Raw genomic sequence first — 23,011 nt, forward strand, 5'->3', positions numbered from 1 at the left:
TCAAAACATTTCCAAAGAATGAGCACATGCCGAGCCTGAATGATCGCGCACCAAAAAATGGATTACATCATGGAAGTTAAAAAAGGATATAAACGGTCGTGGGAATGTGTTACTCAAGGAATTAAATTATGGAATAAGATACTGTAACCAATAGATGAGTTTTGATATTTGGGCTGTGAAATAAATGGTGGAAGCACAAGTAAAAAGGGTATAAATGTAGACTCGAAATGGCAAGGAAAGAGTTCCTGAAGAACAATCATAAGGTAACGCCGAAAACAGATTTAAGTACAAGGTCTTTCTGAATGTATTTGCTTGATGTGACATCCGATATTTAACTGAAACTTATATGATAGACAGTACGGACACGAAAACGATAGTAGAGTTTGAAATGGTCTGTTACAGAAGAATGCTGAAATTTTAAGGGTGCATTGACGAACTAACGAAGAGGTATAGATTAAATTGGGGAGAAAAGAAATTAATTGCACAATGTGAGTAAAAGAAGAGAGATGTTGGTAGGACAAGTCTCGAGGCATGAAGGCATCGCCAATTTGATTAATGGAAGAAAGTGTGTGGTCTGTTGAGGGAGAGCAGGGCTCGAGGAGGGAGCAGGTTGTAGTGGTCTTGCGGAGGTGCAGAGGCTCGCACTGGACTGAAGATTACGGAAACTACAAACCGTAACATCACGACATCTCCAGGACCCGTAAAAATGATCCTCGGATGAATAAAACTACTACGTCTGCAGAGATGAAACACTTGCACGGAGAAGAGTAGCACGGAGAGTATTATCGATACAGTGTTTGTACTGGAGATCACAGCAATGTGTCGTGAAGAAACTATAACGTCTGTTGTGTATTTATGAACACTGAAAGATGTGACCGTCACTGTATTAAAAATAACAAGAGCTAATTACCTCTCCAGTTACTGCATTAAAAATAACAAGAGCCAAATACCTCTTCAGTTACAGCATTGATTCCGGGCTATTATTCTGTAGTAAAAGTCGAAGCTGGTGGTGAGAAAGGACTATTGCTGCTGGTAGACCTTTCGGGATGTGAGGTTTACCGGCAGCTTTGTCATCCGGTCGCGAATGCCTTCATTCTACGATCGGAAAGGACTATTCTCCGATGTATTATTTGGACTGTGCCCGCATTTAAGCACTGTGACGCCGCGGGCCGGACAGAGGTGATCGGAAGCAGCCCTCGAGCTGACAACGAGCAGATTCTCCGAAATTGCATTACTGTGAGGCGTGGCGGCCGCCGCATATGAATATGCATGTAGCAGGCTGGCATCGGCAAGGCAGGCGGCGGCGCCGGAAGCTGCAGCCGGCGCGCCGGTGGCGGAGGCAGCAGGCAGCCAGCACTCCACCCCACTCCCTCCTTTACATCTCAGCAACGCTTACCAGCTGCTGCACATTTTCCACAGGACGTCTGCCTCTGGTCAGCCATCCGGCATTCTCCAGCCGAGCCGAGAACGTCACTGGAACCGCTTGAAGATCGAGAAGGAAGGCCAAAGGCCGCTCGGTGCTCGGTACTCGAGCTTGCCTCCATCTTTCCCTCCCTAAGGGATCGTAGGATAAGGGAAGTGTTCCTACGAGTTGTGGGGAAAGCTGGGTTTAGAGACCACAGCTGACAGTTGTTGAAGACACGTAGGTAGCACTGCTGCTCACGATTTTCAGGACTGTACCCAGAACCTATCGCACTTCTCCAGTTCCAGGTTGTATGGCTTAAATGGGTAACTCAGATGATGTTGCGATGTCTCGGATTCAAATTCCTTGACCTTCCCTATCGAACAGAAAACTCCAGCTCCTCCTCAATGATTCAGGCAAAAAATTCCCACGGAAGCCATCTACTTGATTACCTGAGTATGCATATGGGAGTATTTTTAGGTTCGTGGCCCCTCCGTGCACTCCATGATGATTTACGTACCGTGGCTGGGGGAAACTCATCCACGTTGGCACCAATACTGTGGGGCTACTGGCCCGCGGCTGATAAGCTTAGTGACGCATGTAGCGGCACGTGGTGGTCCGTAAGCTGTGGCCAAACACGACTGTTGTGCACCTATATACCCACTGGGTGCAGCGCACAGTGGATCTTCTCAAATTATGCGTCACGAAGTTAAATAGGCTGCATTATTTGGTAAAATACGTGACGATAGAGGCAACACTTACGCATTTTACGAATTCCGTCACCTGATTTAATTCGACTATACTGCATTACCTTTGTTTTACTGTTTTTGATGTCTATCTTATAACATCTGCTTCAATGCACTATGCATTATGTTCAACTGTTCTTGCTTGTGCTTTGCAGTCTCTGACTGAATTACAATGTCATTAGCAACCCTTAAGATTTTTATTTCTTCAACATTATTTCCCTTCCCAAACTTACCTTGACTACATTTACAGCTTGCTCAGTGTGTTGGTAGAAAAACGTAGAACATACGCTACAATACTTTCTCACTCTCCCCACAACTAAAGCTTGCATTTCATGTCCGCCGACGCTTTAAGTGCAGTCTCGTCTCCGCACAGGTAGTAAATAACTATTCAATCCCTGTATTTTCTCCATATTGCCTTCAAAATTTCCAACCCTGTACTCAGTTTAATATTTTGAAAAGCTTCTGAATCTACAATTGCTATCAAAATAGGTTTGCCTGTCTTCAGCCTATCTTTTAGGATACGACGTAGGGTCAGTATTGCCTCTCATCATTTCACCGGAACGCAAACCATCCTCCCTGAGATGGCTTTGCCAGTTTTTCCATTCTTCCGCACATCGTCAGCATCCATCACATGTCGTTGTAGCGTCTGCTGCTGGAGCTACATTAACGCGTTTACTAAATGAATGACGAAAAGTGTTGCTCTTCTTTGGATCTTTTGTGTTTTCTCTATCAAAACTATCTGGTACGGATGACAGACTGACAAGCAGTATTCAGGCGTAGGTCAAAGGAGGATTCCGTGGATGGACTACATTTCGCGGGACTTCCTTCAGTGAATGTCAGTCTGGCACTCCCTTATCTGCGATTAACTTTGTAAGATAACTCCACCTTAAATCGCTCTGTATGCATACTCCCAAATGTTTAATGAATCTGACTGCTTACAGTGATTGTTGTACAATGCTGTAATCATGCAGTAATAAGTCTTTCCACTTATTTATGGATAATATATTTCATTATGTACAGAGGCAACTGCGTACAACATCATTATCCACGAAAAGCCTCATGAATCTTCTGGCATTATCCACTAGTTAATTTATACAAATATTGTCAAATGTAATGTCTCTAACACTTCCTTGCGATGCTACGCATGTGACCTTTAGGTCTACAGATTCCTCTCCATTATAACAGACAAGTTGTATTCTCTTTGCTAGGAACTCTTCAACCGAATCACATGTTAGTATTTTATTGTTTAGACGACATTGTGGGTCCGTATCGAACGTCTTCTAGAACTCACGAAGGAGTTCCCGATTTCATAATTAAATACCTCGAAAACTAAGATGGACAGACGAGTTCAACAAACGGTATGTTTATTGTGGAAGCTGTAAGAATTTTGCACAGAGGTTATACAGAAATTTCGAAATACTTAGTTTCAAAAGCTTCTAACCGATGGCTCTGTAGTCGCAATGCATAGAACACATAAATAGTGCGCTACAGCACAGAGCGATCATTTCGACATTTGAAAAGTGAAAGGAGGTTAGCGGACCGAAGGAAGATGCATTCCACTCAACAGCGTGTTTTTCTGTTCTACAGTAACAAGGCGCCGTTTTCAAATGCGATTTAATATTCTAAAAGTATCCGATTCAGAAACCATTCAGAAGCTCTTCACCAAATTGTAAAGGACTGGCAGCGTGGCCGACAATCTAGCGGGGGATGCTGGACCCTGAAAAACCACACTTACTCCTGAAGATGTCGTCACCGTTTCTGGAATTATACAGCAAAATCGAAAAAGTGCAGCAGGGACTGATTTAAAGCGATCCAGCATGCAGAAAATATTGACATAGAGCCCACACACGTTTCCGTCTAAAATAAAAAGCTGTCAGACAGAGGGCTGAATTTTGCGATCCAGATTCTCCCAATGAGTGATAACTGTCAATTCAGGGGTTCCGAATACCTCCATTGTGTAAAGGGAAATCACTGAATTCTCCCGAAGTTATTGTTTGGGCTACAATACGCATCAGATGCATTGTTGGCCCATTTTTCATGCGAGAAACTATCTCCAGTGATCCTTACGTTGCAATTTTGGAACAGTTTGTTGCCACACAGCTGGCGTTGGAGTATCGACCAGGCACAGAGTGGTCCATGCGAGACGGGGCTAGACCACATTGCATCAAACAGGTGTTTCGCTTTGTTGATGAATACTTCGGGAAGAGTAACTGCGTTGGACTGTCGTCCATATTCGGCCAGTCCGTCTCCCTGTGACTACCTGTTGTGGAGGACATTGAAAGACGCTGTCTACCCGAACCATCCCAGCACACTGGATGAGCATAATAATCCATTTTCGTTAAGATACCGTGTTAGTTTGCGGCCCCAGTACTGCAAGCTGAGGACATGTCGAAAAGATTGTGATGTTACTGCAAAGACTAATTGAAGAGGGCGATTTCAGTTACGCTCACTGATACGGTACTAGCTGCACAGCTTACTGTGCAAAGCATTAGCATCTTTTTCGAACTATTCGGAAACTTCTGTATAATCACACCTTTTGTCGCACTCGTATATCGATGTTAGTATTCAAGATATTTACTTTTGAAATCGGGAACTCGTAAGGTACCCCTTCTGTTCAAGTCACATTTTATTTCCTTATTTTCTGACTTTACAGTGCTGTACCTCGTCTGCAGATGTCACGTAGTATTGAGAGAGTAAAGCGGTACTGCAAAGCGCCACGCAGTCGGGAGTAAGATTCCAGTTCGCACGCTGGCTGGCTGGCTGGCTGGAGGTGGAGTGAGGCGCTGTGTCTGGACAAGAGGACGGCCGTTACGTCAGCAGCGGAGTACGTGGGGAGAGCACGGGCTCCGCGCCTTAGTCGCCAGTCCCCGATAGGATGCCTTCCGATTTGGTTCTGCACTCGGGAAATTTTTAGTTTTCAGTTAATCATCAATAATTGTGTCTATATTAGCACTTTATGGTGTTCAGTAAATTATCATAACGGAATTTCTTTTCAACATTATTCAGAATAATATAGCTTCCGGCTTCATCACTCAAAATCGCGGAAACTAGAATTACTCTTCACAGAGAATCTGACGGCGCTGATGCTGCCTCTGTATACAGTACATCGAGAGGTGCTCGGCAAGACAGAAAGAAAGAATTCTACGCGACGATTCACTAAGAGAGTCTGGGGACAGATTGTCTTAACCTCCGCAAAACTTGGATGAAAAAGCACGGCCACTCATACTGTACGCCTCACACACCATACTGTACCGACTTAACTGGCTCAACTGAGACATTTCCAGAGGCTTATAACAAGTGGGGGGGGGGGGGGGGCAATTCTTACAATCTTCAGCGCTGGTCTCCATGTAAAACATGCTCCACACTCGTACAACAGACTGAAATCAGTGATCCACTCCTTCAGTTCGTTGTTTCTGCTGGACGGGCCGTGCAGACCTGCCGAGTTATCCCGCTGCGCTCTGAACACCCACCCCGCCTCCACCGCCCAATCCGGCAGAGTGAGCCGCGAGTGTAACGAGGCAATTTGCATGCGGGCTGTCAGCGGGGGCGGATTCCGCGAGGCCGTTAAAACAAAACACCCGCTGGCGGAGGGGCGCCCCGGCCACGGCGGCTCGCAGGGCGGCGCAAAGCATCGCCTGTCGCTGTCCTTCGTAAACAGTATTCTGCAAGAAGCGGCGAGCGGAACAGCCGTCTTGTAAAAACTTCGGAAACCGAAGCTCTACTCCAGCATAGTGCTCAAATCAAACACTCGTATATAACATTTGTCAGCCAACTTTTGAGTGGTACACGCCTCCGAGCGTAGTAGGGAACGGTATACAGGGTGTTACAAAAAGGTACGGCCAAACTTTCAGGAAACATTCCTCACACACAAAGAAAGAAAATATGTTACGTGGACATGTGTCCGGAAACGCTTACTTTCCATGTTAGAGCTCATTTTATTACTTCTCTTCAAATCACATTAATCGTGGAATGGAAACACACAGCAACAGAACGCACCGGCGTGACTTCAAACACTTTGTTACTGGAAATGTTCAAAATGTCCTCCGTTAGCGAGGATACATGCATCCACCCTCCGTCGCACGGAATCCCTGATGCGCTGATGCAGCCCTGGAGAATGGCGTATTGTATCACAGCCGTCCACAATACGAGCACGAAGAATCTCTACATTTGATACCGAGGTTGCGTAGACAAGAGCTTTCAAATGCCACCATAAATGAAAGTCAAGAGGGTTGAGGTCAGGAGAGAGTCTAACCCATGGAATTGGTCCGCCTCTACCAATCCATCGGTCACCGAATCTGTTGTTGATAAGCGTACGAACACTTCGACTGAAATGTGCAGGAGCTCCATCGTGCACGAACCACATGTTGTGTCGTACTTGTAAAGGCACATGTTCTAGCAGCGTATGAAATCATGATAACGTGCTCCATTGAGCGGAGGTGGAAGAAACTAAAATGAGCACTAACATGGAAATTAAGCGTTTCCGGACACATGTTCACATAACATCTTCTCTTTACTTGTGTGTGAGGAATGTTTCCTGAAAGTTTGGCCGTACCTTTTTGTAACACCCTGTATATAGACCGAACAAAGAGTAAAGCGTTTTTCATTTCAACACGTTGGTATCAGGACGCTTTCTTGTCAGTTTGTTCCGTGCAAATTTTGCAGTTGATTTTAAAGCAACTTATCGGTGTGCTGGTCATCTGAAACTTTCGACGTACCTCAGTACGTGACGACAATGCAACATTAACTCGCTTTCTTATCCGGTGGTTGGCAGAGGGTACTTTGTTTACCACTATCATTTCCGGGTGAGCTTGAGCCCCTGAAAATTTCTACACAGATCAGTACTCGACGAGAGTGTAGTATTAACCCAGTTTCGTGTCTGCTCCAGTTCCGAATGTTTCTTGATAAGAATGGTCCCCCTGTGAGCCCGATCCTCTCTAATTTTTACCTTCCGGGTCTATCAACGTTGGCAGACCGTTGTAAAAAGTCAAGGAATATACAGGCTGTTTCAAAAACAACCATTCGATTTAACACGTCTATACTTCCGACACTAAAAACATATACAATGAATTTTATTTTTTGATGAACGGGAAACTCAAAAAGTTATTTTTCATACCTTTTCATAGGTGTTCAATATGCCGCCCTTGAAATGCACGGCAAATGTCAACGCGGTATTCAAACTGTTTGCACACTGCAGCGAGCGTGTCTTCAATTACAGCTTCCACAGCTGCTGTTATGCGATGTCTTAGTTCATTCATTGTTGTTGGTAACGGAGGCACATAAACGGAGTCTTTTATAAAAACCCACAAGAACTAATCACACACAGCCAGGTCCTGTGATCTCGGAGGCCGGTAATCTAAGGCAGAATCATTTGGGCCAGTGCGACCGATCCATCGTTCAGTAGTCCTTTGATTTAAAAATTCCCGTACGCCAGTGCGGCGGTGCCCCGTCCTGTTGATAAATCAAGTCGTTCGAATCAGTCTCCAACTGTGGGGAAAGAAAGTTCCCAACCATATCGAGATATCTGGTTCCTGTGACAGTGTTTCCAGCAAAGAAAAATGGACCACGCACCTTTTCCCGTGAAACTGCACAAAACACATTAAATTTTGAAGAGTCCCTCTCATGTTGTACAACTTCATGTAGTTGTTCCGTACCCTACATTCTCGCATTATGACGTCCACCTTTCCATTTAAATGGAATGTTGCCTCGTCACTAAATACTTAAGCGTACAAGAAAACTGTCATCCTCCATCTTGCCAATAACGAAATTACAGAACTCAACACGCTGTTGTTTGTCACCTTAACGAAGAGTATGCAGCAGCTGAATTTTGTGTGGTTTCGTGTGTAAACGTCGAAGCAGCACACGCCAGACGGACATCGGGGGCATGTTGAACTGTCGAGCTGCACGGCGAACGGATTTATACAGACTCGTTGTGAAACTATAGCGGGTGCATTCTGTTAGACACTCGGGGATGGCCCGGCGATTTGCCTTTACACAAACAACCTCTCTCTCGGAACTGTTCTTGCCGTCGTCTAATGCTCTGTACTGTTGGAGGATCCACACCATACCTAGTACTAATGTCACGCTGAACAGTTGTTACCGACGCGCACTTCGCAAAACTCAGAACACAAAACGTTTTCTGTTGTCCCGGGCGCGCACTGTTGCTACCTAGCGGGAACCATGTAAAGCTCTAGTTTGCTCTTTCGAACGGTAAGTTGTTCACGTACGTATCTCAAACAACACAATAGTTATGATTTTTTTTAATCGCATGATTCTTTTTGGTACACCCTGTGTGTTATTGATGACTCAAGTTTGTGTTAGGTGTATCTATTGTGTTTGTTAAACTTACGGAATATGCTACGAAGTTATGCGCCAACCCAATGCATATTCCGCAAACCAGAGGGTACTCTGTACCACTACTAGTCATATTCCCCCCCTCTCGCAAATAGAGTGACGGGAAAAACGACAGTCTACATGCCTCCGTACGGGCCCTAATCTCTCTAACCTTATCTTCGTAGTGCTGTGATTGGCTAGAGCGCTACGCCATGTCTTCAAGCACCCACACAAACATAATGAAACACATTCGAAATACTCGATTAACAATTTAAATAACTTGAAATTAAATAAATATTCCTACAGCTGGACCATAAACACGCTCAAACACACATTATTAGACACATAAACAAATTAAATAAACATGTTGTTGTTGTTGTGGTCTTAGGTCCTGAGACTCATTTGATGCAGCTCTCCATGCTACTCTGTCCTGTGCAAGCTTCTTCATCTCCCAGTATCTACTGCAGCCTACGTCCTTCTGGATCTGCTTAGTGGTGGTGGTGGTGGTGGTGGTTAGTGTTTAACGTCTCGACGACAACGAGGTCATTAGAGACGGAGCGCAAGCTCGGGTTAAGGAAGGATCGGGAAGGAAATCGGCCGTGCCGTTTCAAAGGAACCATCCTGGCATTTGCCTGAAACGATTTCGGGAAATCACGGAAAACCTAAATCAGGATGGCCGGAGACGGGATTGAACCGTCGTCCTCCCGAAGGCGAGTCCAGTGTACTAACCACTGCGCCACCTCGCTCGGTGATCTGCTTAGTCTATTCATCTCTTGGTCTCCCTCTACGATTTTTACCCTCCACGCTGCCCTCCAGTATTAAATTGGTGATCCCTTGATGCCTCAGAACATGTCCTACCAACCGATCTCTTCTTCTAGTCAAGTTGTGCCACAAACTTCTCTTCTCCCCTACCCTATTCAACACCTCCTCATTAGTTATGTGATCCACCCATCTAATCTTCAGCATTCTTCTATAGCACCACATTTCGAAAACTTCTATTCTATTCTTGTCCAAACTAGTTATCGTCCATGTTTCACTTCCATACATGGCTACACTCCATACAAATACTTTCAGAAACGACTTCCTGACACTTAAATCAATACTCGATGTTAACAAATTTCTCTTCTTCAGAAACGCTTTCCTTGCCATTGCTAGTCTACAGGCCGGCCGCGGTGGTCTCGCGGTTCTAGGCGCGCAGTCCGGAACCGTGCGACTGCTACGGTCGCAGGTTCGAATTCTGCCTCGGGCATGGATTTGTGTGATGTCCTTAGGTTAGTTAGGTTTAAGTAGTTCTAAGTTCTAGAGGACTAATGACCACAGCAGTTGAGTCCCATAGTGTTCAGAGCCATTTGAACCATTTATTTATTTATTTATTTATTTTTTTGCTAGTCTACATTTTATATCCTCTCTACTTCGACCATCATCAGTTATTTTACACCCCAAATAGCAAAACTCCTTTACTACTCTAAGTGTCTCATTTCCTAATCTAATTCTCTCAGCATCACCCGACTTAATTCGACTACATTCCATTATCCTCGTTTTGCTTTTGTTGTGCTCATATTATATCCTCCTTTCAAGACACGGTCCATTCCGTTCAACTGCTCTTCCAAGTCTCATCGGCGAACCTCAAAGTTTTTATTTCTTCTCCCTGGATTTTAATACCTACTCCGAACTTTTCTTTTGTTTCCTTTACTGCTTGCTCAAGATACAGATTGAATAGCATCGGGGAGAGGCTACAACCCTGTCTCACTCCCTTCCTAACGACTGATTCTCTTTCATGCCCCTTCACTCTTATAACTGCCATTTGCTTTCTGTACAAAATGTGCATAGCCTTTTGCTCCCTGTATTTTACCCCTGCCACCTTCAGAATTTGAAAGAAGGTATTCCAGTCAACATTGTCAAAAGCTTTCTCTAAGTCTACAAATGCTAGAAACGTAGGTTTGCGTTCCTTAATCTTTCTTCTAAGATAAGTCGTAGGGTCGGTATTGCCTCACGTGTTCCAACATTTCTACGGAATCCAAACTGATCTTCCCCGAGGTTGGCATCTACCAGTTTTTCCATTCGTCTGTAAAGAATTCGCCTTAGTATTTTGAAGCTGTGACTTATTAAACTAATAGTTCGGTAATTTTCACATCTGTCAACACCTGCTTTCTTTGAGATTGGAATTATTATATTCTTCTTGAGGTCTGAGGCTATTTCGCCTGTCTCCTACATCTTGTTCACCAGATAGTACAGTTTTGTCAGGACTGGCTCTCCCAAGGCTGTCAGTAGTTCTATTGGAATGTTGTCTACTCCCGGGGCCTTGTTTCGACATAGGTCTTTCAGTGCTCTGTCAAACACCTAACGTAGTATCATATCTCCCATTTCATCTTCATCTACCTCCTCTTCCATTTTCATAATATTGTCCTCAAGTACATCGCCCTTGTATAGACCCTCTATATACTCCTTCCACCTTACTGCTTTTCCTTCTTTGCTTAGAACACCGGGTTTCCATCTGAGCTCTTGATATTCATGCAAGTGGCTCTCTTTTATCCAAAGGTCACTTTAATTTTCCTGTAAGCAGTATCAATCTTACCCCTCATGAGATAAGCCACGACATCCTTACATTTGTCCTCTAGCCACCCCTGCTTAGCCATTTTGCACTTCCTGTCGATCTCATTTTTGAGACGTTTGTATTCCTTTTTGCCTGCTTCACTTACTGCATTTTTGTATTTTCTCCTTTCATCAATTAAATTCAGTATCTATACTGATATCCAAGGATTTTTACTAGCCCTCGTCGTTTTACCTACTTGATCCTTTGCTGCCTTCACTATTTCATTCCTCAAAGCTACCCATTTTTCTACTGTATTTCTTTCTCACATGCCTGTCAATTGTTCCCTTATGCTCTCCCTGAAATTCTGTACAACCTCTGGTTTAGTCAGTTTACCCAGGTCCCATCTCCTTAACTTCCCACCTCTTTGCAGTTTCTTAAGTTTTAATCTACAGTTCATAACCAATAGATTGTGGTCAGAGTCCACAGCTGTCCCTGGAAATGTCTTACAATTTTAAAACCTGGTTCCTAAATCTCTGTCTTACCATTATATAATCTATCTGAAAACTTCTTGTATCTCCAGGGTTCTTCCATGTATATATCGTTCTCTCATGATTCTTGAACCAAGTGTTAGCAATGATTAAGTTATGCTCTGTGCAAAATTCTACCAGGCGGTTTCCTGTTTCATTTTCTTCCCCAATCCATATTCACTTACTACGTTTCCTTCTCTTCCTTTTCCTACTGTGAATTCCATTCACCCATGACTATTAAATTTTCGTCTCCCTTCACTACCTGAATAATTTCTTTTATATCATCATACATGTTATTAATTTCTTCATCACCTGCAGAGCTAGTTGGCATATAAACTTGTACTACTGTAGTAGGCATGGGCTTCGTGTCTATCTTGGCCACAATAATGCGTTCACTATGCTGTTTGTAGTAGCTTACCCGCACTCCTATTTTTTTTCATTATTAAACTTACTCCTGCATTACCCCTATTTGATCTTGTATTTATAACCCTGTATTCACCTGACCAAAAGTCTTGTTACTGCTGCCACCGAACTTCACTAATTCCCACTATATCTAACTTTAACCTATCCATTTCCCTTTTTAAATTTTCTAACCTACCTGCCCAATTAAGGGATCTGACATTGCACGCTCCGATCCGTAGAACACCAGTTTTCTTTCTCCTGATTACGACGTCCTCCTGAGTAGTTCCCGCCCGGAGATCCGAATGGGGACTATTTTATCTCCGGAATATTTTACCCAAGAGGACGCCATCATCATTTAATCATACAGTAAAGCTGCATGCCCTCGGGAAAAATTACGGTTGTAGTTTCCCCCTGCTTTCAGCCGTTCACAGTACCAAAACAGCAAGGCGGTTTGGGTTAGTGTTACAGGGCCAGATCAGTCAATCATCCAGACTGATGCCCCTGCAACTACTGAAAAGGCTGCTGCCCCTCTTCAGGAACCACACGTTTGTCTGTTCTCTCAATAGGTACCCTGCCGTTGTGGTTGCACCTACGGTACGGCTATCTGTATCGTTGAGGCAGACAAGCCCCCCCCCCCCCCCCCCCCACCAACGGCAAGGTCTTTGGTTCATGGAGGGGTTATATAAACATATATCATAAGAATAGAACAAAAAGTAGGCCAGTAGCCTAATGTCTCTGTGCTTTCTAAAACACAGTAAATATTTAACCAATTTCTTCATGAATAGTATATATCGGATATAAACCAACACGTACACGAATAAATATATTTACAAGCGTGCTTCTACCGTTTTTACGTGTCACTGTGAGGTGCTTATGGCCTGACGCGATCGACAGTAATCGGCCACTTTAACCTCTAACAACTCATGTACTGTTCAAGTTACATGGCTGTAATTTATACCAGTTAAGGTTACAATAGTATCTTTCTAAAGACATGTCGAGCGATGAAATCGGATGAACCGTTTTGATTTTGGAAATTAGTTTCTGATTGTTACCTGTATAATTTACAGTCAGATACTAAACTTTAAACTAATAAAGATATTGAAAATCTGATTACATCATCAGAATCGTCATGCAAATAATGGTAATGTACATGTTTTTCCCCCCATGATGGACCTTGCCTTTGGTGGGGAAGCTTGCTTGCCTCAACGATACAGATGGCCGTACCGTAGGAGCATCCACAACGGAGGGGTATCTGTTGAGAGGCCAGACAAACGTGTGGTTCCTGAAAAGGGGCAGCAGCCTTTTCAGTAGTTGCAGGGAAACAGTCTGGATGACTGACTGATGTGGCCTTGTAACACCAACCAAAACGGCCTTGCTTTGCGAGTACTGCGAACGACTGAAAGCAAGGGGAAACTACAGCCGTAATTTTTCCCGAGGGCATGCAGCTTTACTGTACAGTTAAATAATGATGGCGTCTTCTTGGGTAAAATATTCCGGGGCAAAAATAGACCCCCATTCCGAACTCCGGGCGGAGACTACTCAAGAGGACGTCGTTATGAGGAGAAAGAAAATTGGCGTTCTACGGATCGGAGCGTGCAATGTCAGATCCCTTAATCGGGTAGGTAGGTTCGAAAATTTAAAAAGGGAAATGAATAGGTTAAAGTTAGATATAGTGGGAATTAGTGAAGTTCGGTGGCAGGAGGAACAAGACTTCTGGTCAGGTGAATCATCATCATCATCATCAGCCAATTCAATCATTCAATGATGTGGCCGCTTCGAGTCGTGGATTCAGGTAGGCTTTCAGCAGTCTTCTCCAAGTGGGACGGTCTTGGGCAGTTCTCTGCCAGGTGTTACCAGCGATCTTCTTGATGCCTTTGTCCCACCTCTCTGGTGGTCTTCCTCTAGGCCTTAGGTGCTCTCTCGGACTCCACTAGCTTCGTCCATCTGTTGTCTTTTCTTCTTGCGACGTGGCCAGCCCACTGCCATTTCAAGGAACCTACTGCCTCTAAGATGTCATTAACCTTCGTCACAGACCGGATGTCATCTGCCCTTTTCCTGTCCTTTCTTGTATAGTCCAGCATTGATCTCTCCGTGGCTCTCTGTGCTGTCCTAAGTTTCCCTTTTGAAAATGAGTTCAGTGTCCATGTCTCGAAGCCATACGTCATCACAGGAAGAATGCATTGACAAATCCTGCTTTCTTCAAATTTACTGGCACTTTTGATTTGAATACTTTTGAATTCTTTCCAAATGCTTGCCAGCCAAGCTTGATGCGTCGATAGATTTCTGGCCTTATGTCTCCCTTCATATTTATAATCTGGCCAAGGTAGACATATTCACTGACCTCTTCAGGTCAGGTGAATACAGGGTTATAAATACAAAATCAAATAGGGGTAATGCAGGAGTAGGTTAATAATGAATAAAAAATAGGAGTGCGGGTAAGCTACTACAAACAGCATAGTAAACGCATTATTGTGGCCGAGATAGACACGAAGCCCATGCCTATTACAGTAGTACAAGTTTATATGCCAAGTAGCTCTGCAGATGATAAAGAAATTGATGAAGTGGATAATGAGATAAAAGAAATTATTCAGGTAGTGAAGGGAGACGAAAATTTAATAGTCATGCGTGACTGGAATTCAAGAGTAGGAAAAGGGAGAGAAGGAAACATATTAGGTGAATATGGATTGGGGCTAAGAAATGAAAGAGGAAGCCGCCTGGTAGAATTTTGTGCAGAGCATAACTTAATCATAGCTAACACTTGGTTTAAGAACCACGAAAGAACCCTGCAGATACTAAAAGGTATCAGATAGATTACATAATAGTAAGACAGAGATTTAGGAACCAGGTTTTAAATTGTAAGACATTTCTAGGGGCAGATGTGGACTCTGACCAAAATCTATTGGTTATGAACTGTAGATTAAAACTGAAGACACTGTAAAAAGGTGGGAAGATAAGGAGACGGTACCTGGATAAACTGACTAAACCAGAGGTTGTACAGAGTTTCAGGAGAGCATAAGGGAACAATTGACACGAATGGGGGAAAGAAATAGCAGTAGAAGAAGAATGGGTGGCTTTGAGGAATGAAATAGTGAAGGCAGCAGAGGATCAAGTAGGTAAAAAGACGAGGGCTAGTAAAAATCCATGGATATCAGAATAGATACTGAATTCAATTGATGAAAGGAGAAAATATAAAAACGCAGTAAATGAAGCTGGCAGAAAGGAATACTAACGTCTCAAAAATGAGATCGACAGGAAGTGCAAAATGGCTAAGCAGGGATGGCTAGAGGACAAATTAAGGATGTACAGGCTTATCTCACTGGGGTAAGATAGATACTGCCTGCAGGAAATTTAAAGAGACCTTTGGAGAAAAGAGAACCACTTGCATAAATATCAAGAGCTCAAATGGAAACCCAGTTCTAAGCAAAGAAAGGAAAGTAGAAAGGTGGAAGGAGTATATAGAGGGTCTATACAAGGGCTATGTACTTGAGGACAATATTATGGAAATGGAAGAGGAGGTAGATGAAGATGAAATGTTAGATGCAATAATGCGTCAAGGGTTTGACAGAGCATTGAAAGACGTGAGTCGGAACAGAGACCCGGGAGTAGACAACATTCCGTTGGAACTACTGACGGCCTTGGGAAAGCCAGTCCTGACAAAACCCTACCATCTGGTGAGCGAGGTATGAGGCACGCGAAATTCCCCTTAGATTTCAAGAAGAATATAATAATTCCAATCCCAAAGAAAGCAAGTGTTGACAGATGTGAAAATTACCGAACTATCAGTTTAATAAGTCACAGCTGCAAAATACTAACGCGAATTGTTTACAGACGAATGGAAAAACTGGTAGAAGCCGACCTCGAGGAAGATCAGTTTGGATTCCGTAGAAATGTTGGAACATGTGAGGCAATACTGACCCTACGACTTATCTTAGAAAATAGATTATGGAACGGCAAACCTACGTTTCCAGCATTTCTAGAGTTACAGAAAGCTTTTGACGATGTTGACTGGAATAGTCTCTTTCATATCGTAAAGGTGGCAGAAAAACTTGGCCTGCCATCTCCCGGCGTGTCTCCTTCATCGACACAGCGTCACCATGGAATTCCCAGCCATGCGACTGACCATGTGACAAGGAACCCTCACCGGGCACTATCACCCGGGGCAGGCGAACCTAGGTTTCTTGACAAGGTGTTACTCCTCCCCCTCCTCTTTCTTCAACTGGGCTTGGGACCGGCTTTGGCGGAGTGTATAATGTATTTGTAGCGAATATATAATGTATTTATGCATAAAATATGTTTGATGGTTTCTATGTTTGTGGCTCCCCTTTAGCCGCTTTTCCCTCATCGAATCTGTTCCTACCTTCTTTAAGTCGAACGCTGATGGCTTACCTTCGGTGGTCTGGCGTCAAGCAACCATTAAAAACGGTCGATAGGCCAGAAGGGTCACTACATAAATTTTCTTTGTCTTGGGGCTGCGTATCACGAATTAAATAGCGACTGAAGTGAGTACCACACATCGACAGACACGCATTTATCACTTCTCATTTGTGTCTTACCTTATAGACATCTGACCCAGGAGACCATCCCCATTTTCAATATCCTTCAGACGTTTTGTACAGCTGAAAGGCTGTGAACATGATTAGATTAAGTAGAGCACGCAGAGACGCGTGTAGCGGCCTAGCTTCCCGCTCTACCCTCGAACGGCTGGGGAGCCCCCTCGACTGACTGGAACTGACAGTAATTCTGAACTGTTGCGCAGATACGACCCACTGATCGCTAACAAAATAATGTGGCTGGTGACGTACAGGGTACACAAATGCTCGGCTATCCATCCTTATTTATTTATTTATTTATTGGATTATGGTTTGATGACGATACAAGCAACCATAACTTATACATATCACTAACAACTGTTACTTTTGACTGTTATCCATGTACAAATTGTTGGTGTGTATACACTACGGTTATCTACGTATGTAATTACATGAAAGTCTGCTATAACAGAAAGTGTATTATTTTCTACTAAATAAGTGTTTACAAAAACATTTGATTTTTTGTGTTCCGATGTATTGAGTCCGTGCGGTTCTCCTCCTCCCGTCCGCCCCCTCTGGCTGCCCCTCCCTCCTCCTCCTACCCCTCCTCCTCCCCCCTCCCTTTCCTCCCCTCCCTGACGTAGCATTTCATACGGGCGCTCCTTCTTTCTGGAGAGCTGTGTATATGAGTTGACACACCCTAACCTCTTTTGTTCTTAAGACGTGGTAACGCCCAGAGGAGGCTCCTGTGCCACTTGACACTTTATTTATTGTCCCACCTAACCTCTCTGACCTAATATTATGTGCTTCATGTCTTCTTCTTCTTCTATACAACTGCAAAGAAGATTCTCGATCAGTCTCAGGTGATGTAAGTAGTCTTTAAAACGACCGTTATTGAATTTCATTCGCGCAATGGAAGGGTAAGACGCTCCTGACAGCGTGTGCTTCGCGTACCAATGTATTAACAGGACCGCAGGTCTTACTGCTCTGTATATTTCCCTTCGTGGTCGATTCGTGTGCTCCGTTCCTCGGCCCACCTCATTCTCATCGTCCTCTTAAGTCGCTGTACGAAGTCAATGTGCGCCACCGTTGGACAACATGCTACTCCTGACGCTGCGCCTTGTTCAGCGTTGGTCTGGCTTCACTTTGCTGATTTTGCAGCATACTGTCTTGTTGTATAATTCCATAAACAATTAGATTGTTGTGTCACTAGGTAAACAGATTTTTCAAGATTATCGTTCGCGAATGGGTTAAGTTAATAACTTTGTCCTGAATGCAGTTTTCTGTGTACGTAATTGCCTCTAAACGACTACTAGCTCCGCCGTCATAAAAGATATTTCTACAAGTAATTTATAGGGTCACGAAGCATCTCTTGTCTAGTCTATGAATGCACACTCGGTGCTATTTGCAATTTTGGCAACATCTGTATATATTATTCTAGGATCTGTTATATGTCCTAAGACATATGGTGTCACAATGTTCGCTTTGATTTGAGGAAGTTGTAACATGGTAGATCCGTAGCGCGTATCACTTCGTGCTGAGCTCTTCAATTTCAAAGTAATCTAGAACATATGTCGGCGCCTTTTTGATGATTCAACAGCATCTGATAAAACAGTCGATCGCCACCGTACGAATATTCGATATAACCAACGTTCTCGTAAACTGGCTATATGTTAGCATGAATTTCGACGAAGATAATGCAGTCGGAGGTGTAATGGGGCTTTTAATGTCTCCCATAACAGTGTAATTGTTTGCGTCGATTTCATTGCACCGACACAGATGCGGAGCAGTTTATTCTGCATTTTGTGTGTACAGAAAACGGACGTTGGTAGTAAGAGTCGAGGAGCATGAAAGGAGAGCAGTAGTTGAGAAGGGAGTGAGACAGGGCTCTAACCTATGCCCAATATTATTCGATCTGTACATGGAACAAGCAGTTAAGGAAATCAAACAAAAATTTTCAGTAGTAGTTACAGTTCAGGGAAAAGAAATAAATACTTTAAGGTTTACCGATGAGATTGTAGTTCTGTCAGAGACAGCAAAGGATGGTTCAAATGGCTCTAAGCACTATGGGACATAAAATCTGAAGTCATCAGTCCACTAGAACGTAGAACTAGTTAAACCTAACTAACCTAAGGACATCACACACATCCATGTCGGAGGCAGGATTCGAACCTGCGGCCGTAGCAGCAGCGCGGTTCCGGACTGAAGCGTCTAGAACCGCTCTGCCACAGCGGCCGGCGCAGAGGTAGAGAGGATATAAAATGTAGACTGGCAACGGCAAGGGGAACATTTCTGAAGGAGAGAAATTTGTTAACTTCGAATATAGATTAAAGTGTTAGAAAATCTTTTCTGAAAGTATTTGTGTGAAGCGTAGCAATGTATGGTTCAAATGGCTCCGAGCACTATGGGTGCTCAGGTCATCAGTCCCCTAGAACTTAGAACTACTTAAAGCTAACTAACCTAAGGACATCACACACATCCATGCCCGAGGCAGGATTCGAACCTGCGACCGTAGCGGTCGCGCGGTTCCAGACTGAAGCGCCTAGAAGCACTCGGCCACCACCTGCCGGCTAGCAATGTATGGAAGTGAAACATGAACGGGAGACAGACAAAAACGGAATAGAAACGTTAGAAATGTGGTGTTGCGTAAGGATGTTGTAGACTAGAAGCGCGTAGCTAATGAGGAGGTACTTAAAAGAATTGGGGAGACAAAACGGTTGATACGGCACATTCTGAGACACCAATGGATCACCAGTTTAGTATTGGAGGGAAGCATGGGACACAAAGAGAAATACAGTAAGTAGACTTAGAAGGATGCAGGTTGCAGTAGTTAATCGGAGATGAAGAGGCTTGCACAGGATAGAGTAGCGTGGAGAGCTACATCAAACCCATCTTCGGACTGAAGATCACAACAACAACAATTAGGGTGGAAGTGCTTGCAGATGCATTGCAAACGCATGTACAGTCCAGGTAGGAACGATTAAGTGCTCTGTAAATACGTAGAGCCACATTGGAGGCACCCGCCCCCCCTCCGCCCCCCCCCTCTCCCACCGCCCCCCCGGCTCCCCCGGGGCAACACCTGTAACTGTTCGTGGAATATTTACTGACGTTTCGCATCGCATTTCTGTTTTACTCTTCCAACATGTAGAATTCATATCAGTTTGTGACCTATTTCCAAGTCAAATATTTGATAGTTTTGTCGACTGATAATGTATATGGGCCTAGTTTCATTTGATTCAGTCCAGTACATCTTTGTCCAGAGAATACACAAAGTGAGGTCTTCCTGGGCGATATAGACAGTGAATTAATACGAGCCAAGACTGGAAATTCTCCATCAGTTGTCCTAATGTCTCGGTGCAAAAATGTAGAGTCTGTCAGCAAATTGCGAGATCTTAGTGTGATCGCCCACTAAATAATTTATAAATATTGAAAACCATTGACGACAAAATAGAGTATTGCGGCAAGCCAGTACTCGTCATCCTCGGTCCCTTTGTTTGTGGGCAATTTTTAATCATGATCTGTCGATGTGATAATAGTAGTTGTAGATTTGAGCAAATCTTCTGAGCACATCGTAGCTAATAAGGAAATGTGTTGATATCGGTAGTGATACATTGTCATAGCCATTTATTAAATCTGTGAAAATCTGCAGTAAGTATTTATTTTCGCGTAGGGATTTGCGAATGTCGGTTGTTAAAAGCATTAGAACTTCGTCTGAGGCCCTTCCTCTTCCAGACCCAAATTGGTTCCGCCTCGGCAGGAGCCACTTTCTGCAGCGCTCCCTCTGGCACGGCATCCCTCTATTGGCGGAGCGTTTAATTTTCCGCCAAATTTATGCAAGTGGTATTTCTTTAAAAAAGAAAGTCCAACATAATTTTCTCCAGTTTCTTCTTAGCTTTTAACCCAGGGTACGTTTGGCATTTGCTATAGCACATTTAACTTCGTGATGATTTACTAATGTGGTGTATTGCTTGTATCGCCTTAGTGCCTCTTTTCCTCATTGGCTTTGCGTCCTGGCTTTCTGCCTTCCAACACGGCCTTGAAGGTTCTTCTAGAACGTGAGACGTTCGCTTTTGCGCCGTGGACTTCCTTGATGATGACCTCTGTAAAAGTAGTATACGTTCCTACAGCGCCACGTGTATCCGCAATTACATATATGTTTGTCTTCCACGTTTTTCTTGTACGCCTTCTAGTCAGCTTTCCGTATATCCCACATATACATGTTATAACGAATTTCGGTGGACCGTTCCGGCCGTGAAAGCTTATGTAGCAGCTTTAGGTGGTCCGATAGCAGCGGGACACGCACTGTGCAACGTGCCATTACAGCAGCCAGGCAGGTAGGCCAACAACTGACTCTCCCCAACTAGATGTACTGCTGCAGTTCGCCGACTAATCGATCAGCTTTAGTAATTTCACTGCGTCAATTTTTTCCAGAATCTGTTCCTGTCTCTACAGCGCCATGCTCGGTGGTGTGTGCTGAGATCTCTCGAAATCACTTTAGAACCGCCCACTTGCTGTAGTTCTGTTCATTGTCCTCCAGTAATGAGTCGTGTGGCCAGAGGAAGGCGCGCTGGTGGCCCATCCACCGCCTCTGCCCTCTCCGCCTACCTGCTGTGTTCCCGCCGCGGTCCGCTACCAGGACGGTGGTGGGCGGTTGTGCCTCAATCCATCCCAGCATTCACACCTCTACGATTGAACAAAGTCTCGTTCCTTGTCCTTACAGAACCAAGTGCTCACTCCCGTACTTCGCTGAAGTTATAGGCAGCATTGTGGTTCATCAGGTGGTCCCCGGTTCGACTCTCAATAGATTCCTCAGTGGCGCAGTCCCAGGACTCCAGTGTAACTGTGTTCAGTATAGCCGGCCACTGGGTCACACCTGACCTCGGTGAGATGATCAGTCACAAGCTGAAAGTGCATCAGTGAGTTATTTTGTCATTTAATGCGCTGGGTGAAACAGAAGGACCAGATAAAAGATCGTGAAAGGCAAATGCAAATGGCGAGTCAGCAGGTCGCGGCACGGGCACGTGTGTAACCCTTGTTGTGTTGTGTTGTGCTGTGCAGGACTCATCTGGAGTGAGGTGAAGCAGCTGTGGGACGTGGGCCTCGAGGAGTACGCCAACGACATGTGGAACGTGATCGACTTCGTGACCAACTCGCTGTACGTGGCCACGGTGGCGCTGCGCGTCGTAGCCTACTACCAGGTACACCAGAGCGGCCCGCCCCACGGGCTACCAGCCACCCCGCACCTGCTCCACACACTGTGCGTCTATCCCGCATACTGCTATGCACGCCGCGCCTGGCGTATGTACGGTCTACCTGCACCACATACTAATATGTACAGCACATAGACACAGTGCGCCTTCTCTGCATGCGACCAGGTACAACGTGGGCTCCGACATTTCTCTGCGCCTTTCTTACAACGTGTACTGGATTGTAAGTACTTTAATTATACTGTTATCTGAGTTTGCTTTTATTTCATTTTCCACTACCGAACATTTAGATGAAGGTCTAGGATTCAGCTTTGTCCGAAGTAAAGTATGACTTTGTTACTCAAAGTTGTCGCATCAGATTTTTATGCTGCCTAGTTTCTTCAAGGAGATCATCTGATTGCATCGTAAAACTTCACTGGCTCCTTCCTTCCACACCTCCACTAATTGCACTGGTTTATTAATTTTATTCTGATTTGGTGTCGTGTTCTCTTTTTATGCGTATCAGCATGTTGAACACAAAATGAAAAGTGTAGGTGTTGTAAGCGATGCGTTGTAAAAAATGTGGGTAAATAAAAGCAGTAAATCGCCCAGCTGGAGCGCAAGGACTAATGAACATATCTCCAGGACCACAGACCTGGGCTACCGACGCTGGAAATCGCCACTGAAGATACTTCGCAAATAAAAGAAGCGAAACGCGTATGGCAATAAACAAACTGCCTTTCGTTTAGGTACATAAACGGAACATAAATGAAGCAACTAAGGAAAGACGGAAAAGAGAAAAAATGACGATACAATTCGTCTCTTAAAAAACTGAGTAATAGTCACTATAAACTCGAGAAAGCAGGAGATACCTGTCTTCCTCTGCTAGTATCTTTTTCAATATCTGTATATTACCGGCAATGTTTATAAAGACGAAATGAAATCAATCGATTCGATTAAAGCATCGTCGCAATACGCCTTTGGTCGTTCACCAGTCGTAACGGCAGTAAGTCACTTTCGCCTACTCTACTCTGCTCTGCATGTGAGGCGTAGCTTCAGCACGTATCTGCCCGTAACGAAAGTTCACAGGAATAAAGTGATCCGTTACAGGCGCCTTGTATGTTAGTTACTCAGTTGTTCATTTATGAGACCTGGCAGCTTAATACAACAACGAAACCTTACAGCCCTAGTTAATTTCAGAAACTATTTGTTCGCGACTCATTCGACACATGGCACCTAACGTCCTCTCTTTACTCACAACCTTTCTGCTGACTTCATTACATTCTCTGAGCAGTTCCGTTTTCTTCTGTGTCAATAACTGAGTCAGTACCACTCTGACAGGAAACATGCACTGAT

At 44.2% G+C, this 23,011-nt stretch overlaps 1 protein-coding gene across 1 annotated transcript in view; it reads left to right on the top strand.

Moving 5' to 3' along the window:
* The window catches only part of LOC126354208 (transient receptor potential-gamma protein), an 847,751-nt gene that overhangs the window by 576,828 nt on the left and 247,912 nt on the right, over positions 1 to 23,011 (top strand). Inside the window, exon 10 of the mRNA XM_050003666.1 lies at positions 21,528 to 21,667. Coding sequence (XP_049859623.1) covers positions 21,528 to 21,667 — 140 coding nt within the window. The remainder of the gene's footprint in view (positions 1 to 21,527; positions 21,668 to 23,011) is intronic.

Source organism: Schistocerca gregaria, chromosome 3 (assembly GCF_023897955.1).
Source record: "Schistocerca gregaria isolate iqSchGreg1 chromosome 3, iqSchGreg1.2, whole genome shotgun sequence".
Taxonomy (NCBI): Eukaryota; Metazoa; Arthropoda; class Insecta; order Orthoptera; family Acrididae; genus Schistocerca; species Schistocerca gregaria.